The 12,232-nt window shown below is 39.0% G+C and overlaps 1 protein-coding gene across 3 annotated transcripts in view; it reads left to right on the top strand.

The window, feature by feature from the left end:
* marf1 (meiosis regulator and mRNA stability factor 1) overlaps window positions 1-12,232 on the top strand; it is a 63,069-nt gene that overhangs the window by 21,518 nt on the left and 29,319 nt on the right. For all 3 annotated transcript variants that reach the window (XM_080207022.1, XM_080207021.1, XM_080207020.1), the window contains exons 5-12: window positions 2,163-2,386; window positions 2,793-2,910; window positions 3,324-3,496; window positions 4,306-4,740; window positions 7,855-8,012; window positions 8,917-9,075; window positions 9,291-9,474; window positions 11,517-11,695. In XM_080207022.1, the coding sequence (XP_080063148.1) occupies window positions 2,163-2,386; window positions 2,793-2,910; window positions 3,324-3,496; window positions 4,306-4,740; window positions 7,855-8,012; window positions 8,917-9,075; window positions 9,291-9,474; window positions 11,517-11,695 (1,630 nt within the window). The remainder of the gene's footprint in view (window positions 1-2,162; window positions 2,387-2,792; window positions 2,911-3,323; window positions 3,497-4,305; window positions 4,741-7,854; window positions 8,013-8,916; window positions 9,076-9,290; window positions 9,475-11,516; window positions 11,696-12,232) is intronic.

Raw genomic sequence — 12,232 nt, 5'->3', positions numbered from 1 at the left:
GGGTGCGAGTTAATTTAGTTCCAGGAGCCTGGTTGTGGTGCTGAAGGATTCGAAACCAATAATTACCAGTCAGATTCCTTCTATTATTCCTTTTAAATGGAAAATATATCGTGGGCGGAATCTTACAGACCCGCCAGCAGTGGGAAACTTGATGGGCAGAGAACTTAATCTCATGTGAGGTCAAAAGTCAGTTTTCTTGACGGCAGTATGAACTTTAGCAATTAAGTTCTCGGAACTTTGAACGAGGACCCCACACATTTACCCCACTAATCCCCCTAACCTACACATCCCGGGACACCCAGGTAAATTTTGCATGGCCAATCAACCTAACCTGCACATCTTTGGACTGTGGGAGGAAACCCACGCAGATGTAAGCCTTCTTGTGACACTAATAAATAAACTTTAAAAATCATTCCTCTTAGCATCTTCCTCGCAGCACATGCTGCCGCCCGGCTTGGCGTTATCTGTATGTTTCGTCCAAATCATTGGTGTATGTTGTGGATAGCTGGGGTCCCGGCGCTGGGCCCTACGGTGCCCCACTGGTCGCTGCCTGCCACTCTGAGAGGGACCCGTTTGTTCCAACTCTCTGTTTCCTGTCTGCCAATCAGTTCTCTGTCCATGTCGATACATTGCCCCCAATACCATGAGCTTTAATTTTGCTCACTAATCTCTTGTGTGGGACCTTGTCAAAAGCCTTTTGAAAGTCCAGATACACAACATCCCCTGATTCACCCTCGTCCACTCTGCTGGTCACATCCTCAAAAAGTTCCAGAAGATCTGACTTTGGTCAGAAATGGCGAGAGGTTGGTAAGTTTTAAAGTAAAATGAAGTAAAAGTTTATTTATTAGTTACAAGTAAGGCTTATATTAACACTGCATTGAAGTTACTGTAAAATTCCCCTTCCCCTTAAATTCCCCTTTAACGCCCAAAGGATCTTCGTGTCTGTTTTCATAAGTTATTGAAAGATAATATACAGAAAGCAATTAGGAAGGCAAATGCAATATGCAAATTCTAGACCGATTCCTGGGATGGTTGGTGATGTGGAGTGAAACCAACAGCATGGATTCAATTCCTGTAGCAGCTGAGGTTATTCATGAAGGTTCCGCCTTCTTAACCTTGCCCCTCGCCTGAAGAGTGATGACCCTCAGGTTAAATCACCACTAGTCAGCTCTCCCACTCAAAGGGGAAAGCAGCCTAACGTCAACTGGGACTATACAACGTTACCTTTAGTACAGTGAGAGGTCATTAGAAAGTCTACCTGGATCCACTACAGTTCGCCTACTGCCACAACAGGTCCACAACAGATGCCATTTCCCTGACCCTGCGCTCAACCCTGGAAAACCTAGGTAACAAGGACACCTATGTTAGTCTCCTATTTATTGACTACAGCTCAGTCTTCAACATTATTATTAGGGCGGCACGGGAGCACAGCGGTCAACAGTGCTGCCTCATAGCTCCATGGACCTGGGTTTGATTCCCGGCTCAGGTGGCTGTCTGTGTGGAGTTTGCACGTTCTCCTCATGTCTGCATGGGTTTCCTCCGGGTGCTCCGTTTCCTCCCGCAGTCCGGGGATGTGCGGGTTGGATTGATTGGCCATGCTAAAATTGCCCCTTAGTGTTCTGAGATGTGTAGGTTAGAGAGATTGGCAGGTAAAATATGTGGGAATATGGGGGTGGGGAATGGGTGGGATTGTGGTCGGTGCAGACTCGATGGGCCGGATGGCCTCTTTCTGCACTGTAGCGTTCTATGATTTCCATTCTGCGCTCCTCACTGAACTCAGACTCTTGAACAGAAGACTCCGTTCAGTATTTCTTTCACATGGATGCCTGAAAGCCAGTTTAAAACCTTCAGTTGTGCAAATACAACTGATTTTAAAATACCATCCAGCTAGCTTACTCCCTTTACGGTCCTTCCATAATGTTATTTACATTGGCTTCCATTTCATAACGTACTGTTCTAATGTGATTACCTTTGGTCTTGTTTATATCAAAATGTTTCTTGATACTTGAATAATGGATGTCAGTAATGGTTAATGAACACTTTTTTTTGTTAGCTGTAAATTAAAGAAATAATGATAGAATGTTTAATTGTAAGCTGTAACAGTTACTCAAAAGAAAATGCACTAGAAAATGTGCGTCTAATTCTGGGATTTATTTTTACAGGGTCACCTGATGTTGGTACGTTAGGACAGCAGGAGAATCTACCTCCTATCGGGGTGTTTTGGGATATAGAAAATTGTTCCGTCCCAACAGGACGATCGGCCATGACAATAGTGCAGCGAATCCGTCAACGATTTTTTCAGGGCCATAGGGAGGCAGAATTCATGTGTGTGTGTGATATTAGCAAAGAGAATAAGGAAGTTATCCAGGAACTTAACAACTGCCAGGTAAGACAGCTGTACAAATTGTAAATACCAGTCAATTGTACTTTCTGAATCCATGGAGTATAATGTCCTGTTCACCTAAACGAAAGAAATGAGCAGTTTGCCATGAAAAGTTTTTAAAGTAAAAGAATGATGAATATTTATTGCATTTTAAACATTTGGAAGGTTAGTAAATATATGCTGATGTTGTTTGCATTCAAATAAAAACCTCCTCGATTTTGTAATATTCCATTGACTTCAAAATTACAAAATGCGTGTTCAGTTTGATCTTGTCAGGTTAGGTAACTTTACCCCATCACCCCTTGTTCTTAAGTCAGCTCCCTGGATTATGTGTATGAGACAGTGCTCATACCTTTTAGCTCTGAGGTTTAGTGATTGAAAATTTGTATTGTATCCCTGTGTGTTGCAGGTGACAGTTGCACATATCAATGCAACAGCAAAGAATGCTGCAGACGACAAACTTAGACAGAGTTTGAGGCGATTTGCTGACACTCACACAGCTCCATCCACCGTTATTTTGGTGTCCTGTAAGTAATCAGTGCTACAAAACTATTATTTTTATTTGAAAGACAGGGAAGGAACAGGATCTAGAAAGCAGCCTCGTGATGTTATTGCCACAGTGGAAAATGTAAATTAATTGGGATTGGGACTCTTAAACACCAATATTTTAGGTTTTGGAGATCCAGAATATGATAATGAAAATAGACGAATCTATAACACAGCAGCAGAATGTACCTTCTTGGGTGGAGATCAAGGCAAATTTTGCAAAATATTCACTTATCAGTTTAACTTTGTGTCAGCCCTCACGAGCATTTCATAATAAAGTACTGAGAAAAGAGTGAACGTTGCCCAGGCTTTTGTAGTTTGAAATAGAAGGATGAAAACTTGATTTCAGTCAGAATTTATTTTTTCTCATAATTGTGACTTTATCGTTCTGCAGCTGATGTTAACTTTGCCTTAGAACTGAGTGACCTTCGACATCGACACGGTTTTCAGATTATTTTGGTGCATAAGAATCAAGTTTCAGATGCACTTTTACAACACGCACATAAGCATATCAAATTTGAGGAATTTGTTTCTAACTTACCACCGAGATTACCTGAAAAAGTGCCAGTAAGTATCTCCTAAAATAATTGTCTAAATTAAGATTAACAAATGATGAGATCTGAAGAATTAGTGGATTGTTTGAGACTTGGTTCATTAGGCAATTTTCCCATATCCGTTTTCTCTTTGCAGCATTTCAGTTCATAGAATCCCTGCAATGCAGAAGGAGGCCATTTGACTCTGCATCAACTCTCCGACAGACTATTTTACCCAGCCCCTATCCCCATAACCCCACACATTTATCCTGCTGATTCCCCCCAGTCTGCACATTTTTGGAAACCCACGCAGACACAGGGAGAAGGTGCAAACTCCACACAGTCACCCAAGGCCGGAATTCAACCTGGGTCCCTGGCGCTAACCACTGTGCCACCGTGCTGCCCTCCCCCCAATGCTGAAATCTTCTTTATCCTATTATGAAATTGTGTACATACAATGTTACATCTTAAATAATCCCCAAGAGGGCTATATTTTGTTAGATTCTAATGGGAGCTCTTAATATTTGTAGATGTGGCTACTTTACTGACTAATACAGTCTGTTAATTTGTTTTCCCATTAATAAGGCTGATTTTCTCCTGCATCACTGAGCAATGCTTTAGGTTTTCACACTGAAAGTAAAGGTAGCTCAGGTACTTTGTAATTGCGATCTTTCAGTTGGAAGTAATTGAATTATGGGGATCCCGCAACTTCAGCCAGCTTTTTAAAAAGTGTATTTGCATTAAAATATTGCTGAAAAGTTAACCAAAAAAATCAAATTTGACTTCACTTTCACTCTTGTTTTGTCACACTCTTGTTGATTCAATTGCTTTCTTGCTTTTCAGCAATGCCATACTCTTTTATATGCCTACAATTTACCACTCAACAGAGACAGCAAGCAAGTGAGCAACAGACTACGCCGTTTGTCTGATAATTGTGGTGGAAAAGTTTTAAGCATTTCTGGCAGCAGCGCAATCCTTCGTTTTACAAGCCAGGAGAGTGCTGAGCGTGCACAGAAACGTATGGAAAATGAAGACGTCTTTGGCAACAAGATCCTAGTATCATTTACCCCAAAAAACAAAGATCTTTGTGAGAGCAAAAATAACTCTTTAACAGTTGAAAAAGCAAAATCCCCTAAAAAGGCTAGCAAGTTGACAAAACTCTCTCAGCGGAACAAAGGCCTCGATGAGCAGTCACAGAATGGTAAAAATTATGCAGTAAAGAATTCACAGACACCTCAAGGATCTGCAGTTAAAGACAGCAATGTCAGAAGTTTACAGGTAAATTGTTCATTTAATGCAGCTCAGATATTACTGTTACCAATTTCTGTATAAATGGGTGCAGTAAGAAGTCTCACAACACCACGTTGAAAGCCCAATAGGTTAATTTGGTATCACGAGCTTTTGGAGCACTGCTCCTTCATCAGGTGAGTACTTCCCTGATGAAGGAGCAGTGCCCTGAAAGCTTGTGGTACCAAATAAACCTATTGGACTTTAACTTGGTGTTGTGAGACTTCTAACTGTGCTCACCCCAGTCCAATGCCAGCTTATCTATATTCTGTATAAAAGGAGAAAGGATGAAACATCCTTGTGTAATAAGGCTCAAAAAAAAACAACAGTATCCAAAGCAAAGTAAACCCTGTGATTCATTTGAGGGTTGTGATGCTACACAATTGTCATTGAAATTGAAGTTAAAAGTTGAGGAATTATTGGGCCTGTTTTTGTGATGAGCTGTTGATACAGACTAGTAAAGTTCCAGGTTCAACCCCAACTTCTTGCTCTTTTGTGCGATCAGATAAACTTGTTGGAAGCTTATGTACGTAGCCCAAAAGATAAAAAGAACATCGGGCTCGACAACATTTCTCCCCACACATATACGTAGTCTCCCAATCCTTGCTGTTAAAATTAATGGCACTTGGGAAAGATACTGGAGAGTAATCAATCATTGTTGTCAGGAAAGAAGCAAGGCAGAGAAAACTGGCTAAGAAAGGAAGCAACACACAAAAGTGGAATGAAGGAATCCTGTATGATATTCAAGCCTGATCTTTCACAAGTATTTGTAATCCAATCCATTTTCTGTTGAAATGTACAGAATTACACTCTTGAACCCCTAAATAAAAGTGAACAGTATGCCCACTCTTGCATCTCAACTCTGGAGACCTTCCCTCTGACACCACTTCCTCCCAACTATTGTGTCCATGGAGCATTTAATTGTCTCTCTTAATAGTGAACACTATAATCTCACTGCAAACGAGATAATTTAACCAGTTCCTTTAGAAAGATGACCTTCTGACCAAGTACCAATTGTTTTTGCTGCATTTGTTCAAAGAAAATGCATGTTTAATGAGATATTAAACCAAGTCTCTGCCTGTGTTGTTGAGTGTTAAAGATAACTGTTCTCTGTGTCCATGCTCCCTCACACAGTGCGAATAAAAAACATTAAGTTGGACTTTGCAAGATATTGCTGTGTTTAAATGTGTGCCATATTTTCTACATGACTGCACTGCAAAAGGATTAATTGAATATGATTGATGAGGCACACCAAAAGTGCAGTTTCTTCACTCCCAACCATCATTTATAATTTGTAAGACTTTGAAACTTTTCTTCATCCAGCTCTTTGAATATTGTGCAAATTGAAAACCTTATTGCTTAGACACCCATAAAGGTTTTGTTTGATTTGTCCATCTTTGTTCTCCATCATGTTTGAGTTCTCTATCCTTTGTCAGATCTTCAACAGTGGATTTGGAACATTTTGTGTATGATTGCAAATGTGACGTTGTTAATAATCTTGCACGTAATATATTCTAATATGCATTGTACTGGATTACTGTCTAGTGTCGTATTTGCTCCATTTTTGAAATGCGAGTTGAGATAAGATTGGGAGTAGCCCAGTTCTGTTGGAATTCTATATTGATGTTCACCTGATGAGGTGGCAGTAAGAGGTCACTCTGAAATAAGTTTGTTTTGTAAATTCTGAAGATGGATAAAAGTATGCATTTAACATTTTTCAGAGGTAACTTAGTGATCTTTTTCTATCATTTTTGCATTGATTACGCAACAGACTTTATTTGTGTAATTGGTGACCAGTTTCTTTCCAAAGCAGTCATTAGTAAGAAGAGAATGCGGTTCAGCATTATGGACAATCAAGTGTACTGATTTGCCTCCTTTGATATCTGGATAGATTTTTATGTACACATTAACAAGCCAAAAGCAGTAGATTGGCCTGAATTTCCTATCAATCCTTAATCGGGGAAAACAGTTCCTTCTGAGACAGTTAATGCAGAATGGAACTCATAAGTGATTGATTAGTTAGTGTGTTACAGGTGCACTGCATCAAGAAGCAGAAAAGAAAGGGTGCTGATGAAGGAGTTAGTCTTGTTTCTCTTGGTCCTTCCCTTGCTGCTAAGCAACTCAATTGGTGATTGTTTGCCCAGTATGGAAGTTTAGGTTCCAACATAGTATTTGAGCTATATGCTTAACAGTTTAATTTGGAAGCTTTTAGTCCACTGGTAGACCCACCATTATGCCAAATGTAGCAGGAGTTGCTGTTGAGCAGTTTTTCTGGCTGTGAATATTAAGTTTTACCAATGTCTCTACTAGTTTACTGTAGTTTATCAAGTTTCAGTAAACACAGAAATGGAATTCTTTTAGTAAGGTATCTTTTGATATCTCATTTTAATCGCCTCAATCATTTTGAAATCACAGTAAATACATACATGCCTTGGCATTAGTATTTTATACTGCAGAATTGAGCCAAGTAATGTGGACAAATGGAAATATCAGTGTTAATTTTCCAAAATGAGCTGCAGTTCACCCGTGATATTTGTTTATAAATGTTTGTCTTGTGAGTTTTCACATGATTAAGCTAAGTTTCATGAAAACAGAACAAAATGCATTTTGATTTCTTAAACTGAGTACAGCTAGTTCCTGAAATTGTTTACTTGACAGAATGAAAGTATGAGGTGGTCCTGGAAAATGTGGACATTTAATGCTGTAGAAGCACAACAATGGCAGCAAAAGTGAGCTTAACAGCTATGCCAGCCTTAAATAGATAATATTCTAAAACTTGGCATTCATGGGAAATGTCTTGACAGTGTTAACTGTTGTAATTTTAGTAACTGGGAGTTTGATCTGAAAAATGAAACTTTTGATAAAGGCCCAGCTCAACAAGAGCAAAAACATGTTATTAGATCACTATCTTCTCCATTTATTTCTGCTTCCATCAATGGCTCAGAGAACAAAGGTTCCTCTGCTTTGTTTAAATTTAACTCCATGGATATTTATTTACAACTCAATTAAAGACTGCTTTTATTTCCTGTTTGATATAGTTGTTGAAGCCATTTTGTTTTGTATTAAATGGTGCAGTTTTAAGTGGATAATTATTTATTTTGTAAGGAGCTCTGTGGCATGGAATCCAAAACAAAGCAAAGTGCACATACCCAGAAGATCAAAAAGCAAGGAACTGAATCTCCACCGGTCAGTCGTTGTGCATCCCTTTATCCCCCCGCCACCAAAAATGTTGGAAATGGTGATTCTTTCGGTGGAAATATTAAGTGAGTTTATATCTAACATTTATAAATTGGTTGGCTTTTAATTTTTTTTCAAATTAACTAACTAATGTTTAAATTCTATATTCTTTGTGCACTTTTTGGAATTACTTGAGCACAACTAATACAGCTAATTTAAATTATCGAGCTGTAGAATAAACAAATGTTTGAAATGCTTTGTATGAGTTCATTCAGGTTTAAGGACTGGTTTTCCTATTTGGTTCATTTAATTTTTCTCATACAGGAAATCCATGGGTAATTTTGCATTGGAAAGGAAATTAATATTTTGAACACAATACTTAATTGGAAATGAATTCATGATTGCATAGCACACTTCTTATTCAAGTAGATGTCATCTTGGATGCCATGTAGTATAATATTAATTAACAGCCCAGGAGTGTGAAGTACTACTGGAATAATAAATGCAACAGGTGAAGTGCTGTTATTTGCCTGTTCCAATGTAAATCAGAGAAACTGACGACAATATGTTGGGTGTATCTGACACTAAAGATCATAATTTGGCAGTTAGCATCAACAATTTATTCAAAAGTGATTCATCCTAATGGAGTTTTGCATCTTGAGGGGAGTGAGTATTGAAGGCTAATTTATTTAATTGGCCTGTGAATTTAGTCATAGGAGATGCTGGGAATAGATAAATCAGCTCCCCTCCCCAATATGGGCTAAGTCCTGGTTACTGGGTGCCTCTCTATTGTCTTCACAAATGTTTTTCTCTTCATCAAGACAAAATATTTATGTTTTCTAATGCCACTCTTGTATCCGAACAAAATTCAACTGAAACACAAACCTCTTAATGTTAAATGTGCTTGAGTATAACAAACATGTTTCAAGTAGTACTTGGAGGAAGTAAATTGAAAGCATACTGTTTAAAATCTACATTTTTATTTCATAGGAGAGAAACTCCAACTTCCAGAAGTTCCCTGGAATCTCCTATAGATAAGATTGAGAAGAAAGTTGATTTCCATGTCAGTTCCCCTTCTGCTTTCTCTAAGCTGTCAGTTTCGAGACTTAACACACCACCTACTCCAGGCCATGGTACCTGGTCTGCAAGGTAACTTCTATGTACTCTCTTTAAAGAGTACATCGTCAAAAGAGTTAACAAATTTTTAAAATTACCATTAGTAAAGAGGATATCTGAGCAGAGTTGTTTTGTACTTGGAGTGGAAATTTAGTATTGGAACTTTGGCTGCATGAGCACTGCTTTGGTACATAATTCTGGAAAAGGCTTAATGTGTATGTTGTTTGACATTTTCTTAATTATCCTAGGAGTCTATCCCCAAACCTTTCAAATGGACCTCCTCCTATAAATGCAAATCAGCCTCATTATTCTGACTCTCAGACTGGCCCATTTGCAAATGGAGCAGACATACAGGTCAGCAACTTGGATTACAGGATGTCCAGAAAGGAACTACAACAAACATTGCGTGATATTTTCTCCCGGCATGGCAAGGTAAACTCACTGAATGCTCAGAGTAAGGTTTCAGGCTGAATATGTGGCTGCAGTCTAGTGTGGTGAACTTTAAATTTCAAGGCTAGTGGTAGCTGTGAAGTTTGTGACCTGTTACGTCCTGTATTTAGAGGCAGATTTTTTTTTTCTGAACGTTTGTGTTGGGTTAGAATTGGGAATGTAAATTTCTAACTAAGCCTTTTGGGTGAATCGGTAGGATAAGAACCCTGAATGAGCATTAATTGCAGATTTGTACCATTTGACTGTTGGATTGTGTTGCTCTTGGAAAATCCTGACCATAAACTGAATTTCAAGTTTTTTTAGAATGTGTGCGTTTTGTGATGGTGCTTCATCCTTTCATCTGTTGCCCAATGCCAATTAAAATTTCCATGCTTTAATGTCTGCATCCATATTGTGAATGTATTTCAGTGATAATTTGGCCCTGTTGTAGTTTGCATTTTTCAGATGCTTTTTTTAAAAATAATCTTTATCGGCAATGGATTTTCTCTTTCCTATTAGGGAAGTTATTTGTGTTGTGGCATGTTGTAATTAGTTTATTGCTAAGTTGCCATTGTTCAGGTTGAGGTTTTGAATGTGATTATGTTTTTAATCATTTTCAAAAATTCATCAAAAGTATTCTCTGAAGCTGACAGTAGCATTTTTGTAATCTGTCGCTTTAAAGATTATTCATAGAAATGCTACAGTGCAGAAGGAGGTAATTCGGCCTATGGAGTCTGCACTGGCAATAATTCCACCTAGGCCCAACCCTGTCACCCATATTTGCCCCACTAATCCCTCTAACCTACACATCCTGGGACACTAAGAGGCAATTTAGCATGGTCAATCGACCTAAACCACACATCTTTGGATTGTAGGAGGAAACCCACACAGACTTGGAGAGAACATGCAAACTCCACACAGACGGAGACCCAAGCCGGGAATCGAATCCGAGTCCCTGGAGCTGTGAGACAGCAGTACTAACCACTGTGTCATCCCATAATAAAATTTATTTTTACTCATTTGTGGAAATGGGCGTCACTGGCTGGCCAGCATTTATTGCCCATCCTTAGTTGCCCAAGGGCTTGAGAGTCAACCACATTGCTGTGGCTCTGGAGTCACAGGCTGGATAAGGATGGCAGATTTCCTCCCCTAAAGGACATTAGTGAACCAGGTGTGTTTTTCTGACAACCAACAATGGTTTCACGGTCATCAGTAGACGCTTAATCCTGAATATTCTTTTTATTGAATTCAAATTCTACCGTCTGCTGTGGTGGGCCCCCAGAACATTGGTTGAGTTTCTGGATTAGTAGTCCAGTGATGATGCCACGAGGCCATCACTTCCCCCTGATTAGCTTTATTTGGTAATGATGTTTGTTATCTTTTCCCTAGGGTAGGGGAGTGTTTAGTGAGAGGAGCTACGATACAAATTGTCATTGTACTGCAGTTAGTCTGCAGCTTTTATAGTCTAACTTTTTAAGGGTGAAGGATCGGTTTAGCTGATAGATTTTGTAATCCTATGTTATTGAGAAGCTCTGCTTCAGCATGTGGTTTCCTGTCAGATTATGGATTTAATTGATCTGTTTTATTTGAACAAGTTAACAATTGACATACCAGACAGAAGCAGTTCATCAAAATTTTTTTGGGGGGAAATGAGAGCAGGCAGGTTGGATCTAGAGCTTCTTCCCAGGTTGCTAATCATGTACTGTTGAGCAGAGGTAATTTAGGCTGAAGACTAAAATCTTGTGTTTTCTATGCTGCCCAAGTGGCTATATTACCTCAGCACATAATGTAGGCCTGACATGGTCCATATGAATCACTTCCACATCTGGTGCATTTAGCCATTTGAGCCATGAGGGGAGTAGGCATGACTATTTCTTAGCATTGCTGTAATTTTAGTTTGACATTGGGCCTGCAGTTCTCGATTATTAACACATTTTTTGCATTTAATTTGAAACAGACCTCAAGTTTAAAAAGCAAAACTTCATAATTACCCAAATATGAGCCATAACTGGAATTTCTGTTTGTTCCAACTCTTGGATATGTAGGTAAAGAATGTGGAGCTAAGCCCTCATACCGATTATCAGCTGAAGGCAACAGTTCAGATGGGGAACCTCCAGGAAGCCATCTCGGCTGTCAATAGTTTGCACAGATACAAAATAGGAAGCAAGCGAGTCCAAGTATCCTTGGCTACCGGAAGCACCAGCAAATCTCTGGCTTTACTTGGGTAAGATGTTTTCTGTTTTTTTTTAACCTACTACATGTTTAAAGTTTTCTTTCTTTATAAACTACATTTACCAAATTGTGGGTGGGAGGCATGGAGGAAGAGAGAGTGTCATGCTGTATTTAAAATTGAGTCTTTTAAAAATGAATTTAAACCTTCCATGTTTCCTGAGGAAAACTAACATTAGTGATTGGAGAGTAGAAAACAGAACTGTGCTCGTGACTGAGGTGAGCATAGTCAAAAAGCCCTGAAGTGCAAATATGTTTGCTGGTATTAAGGTGCGACTGTACCAACTAAGGTGTAATCATAAAACATCCATTCAGGGTGTAACCATAAAGCACATTAAAGTCACACCTTCTGATATAGCTTTGTGTAACACCTGGGGCAACGCTGAATATAATCAAACCTAATCAACATGGTTTTATGAAAGGTAAATCACTGTTGACAAATTTGCGCAAATCTTGTGAGTATGGAATAGAGAGAAATCTTAGAGGGGAACCTGGAGATATAGTGTATTTAGATTTCCAAAAAGTATTTGAC

Source organism: Carcharhinus amblyrhynchos, chromosome 18, assembly GCF_965287045.1.
Source record: "Carcharhinus amblyrhynchos chromosome 18, sCarAmb.v2.hapA, whole genome shotgun sequence".
Lineage (NCBI taxonomy): Eukaryota > Metazoa > Chordata > Chondrichthyes > Carcharhiniformes > Carcharhinidae > Carcharhinus > Carcharhinus amblyrhynchos.
Note: the sequence above shows the minus strand (reverse complement) of the source record. Positions and strands in the feature narration are given on the sequence as shown.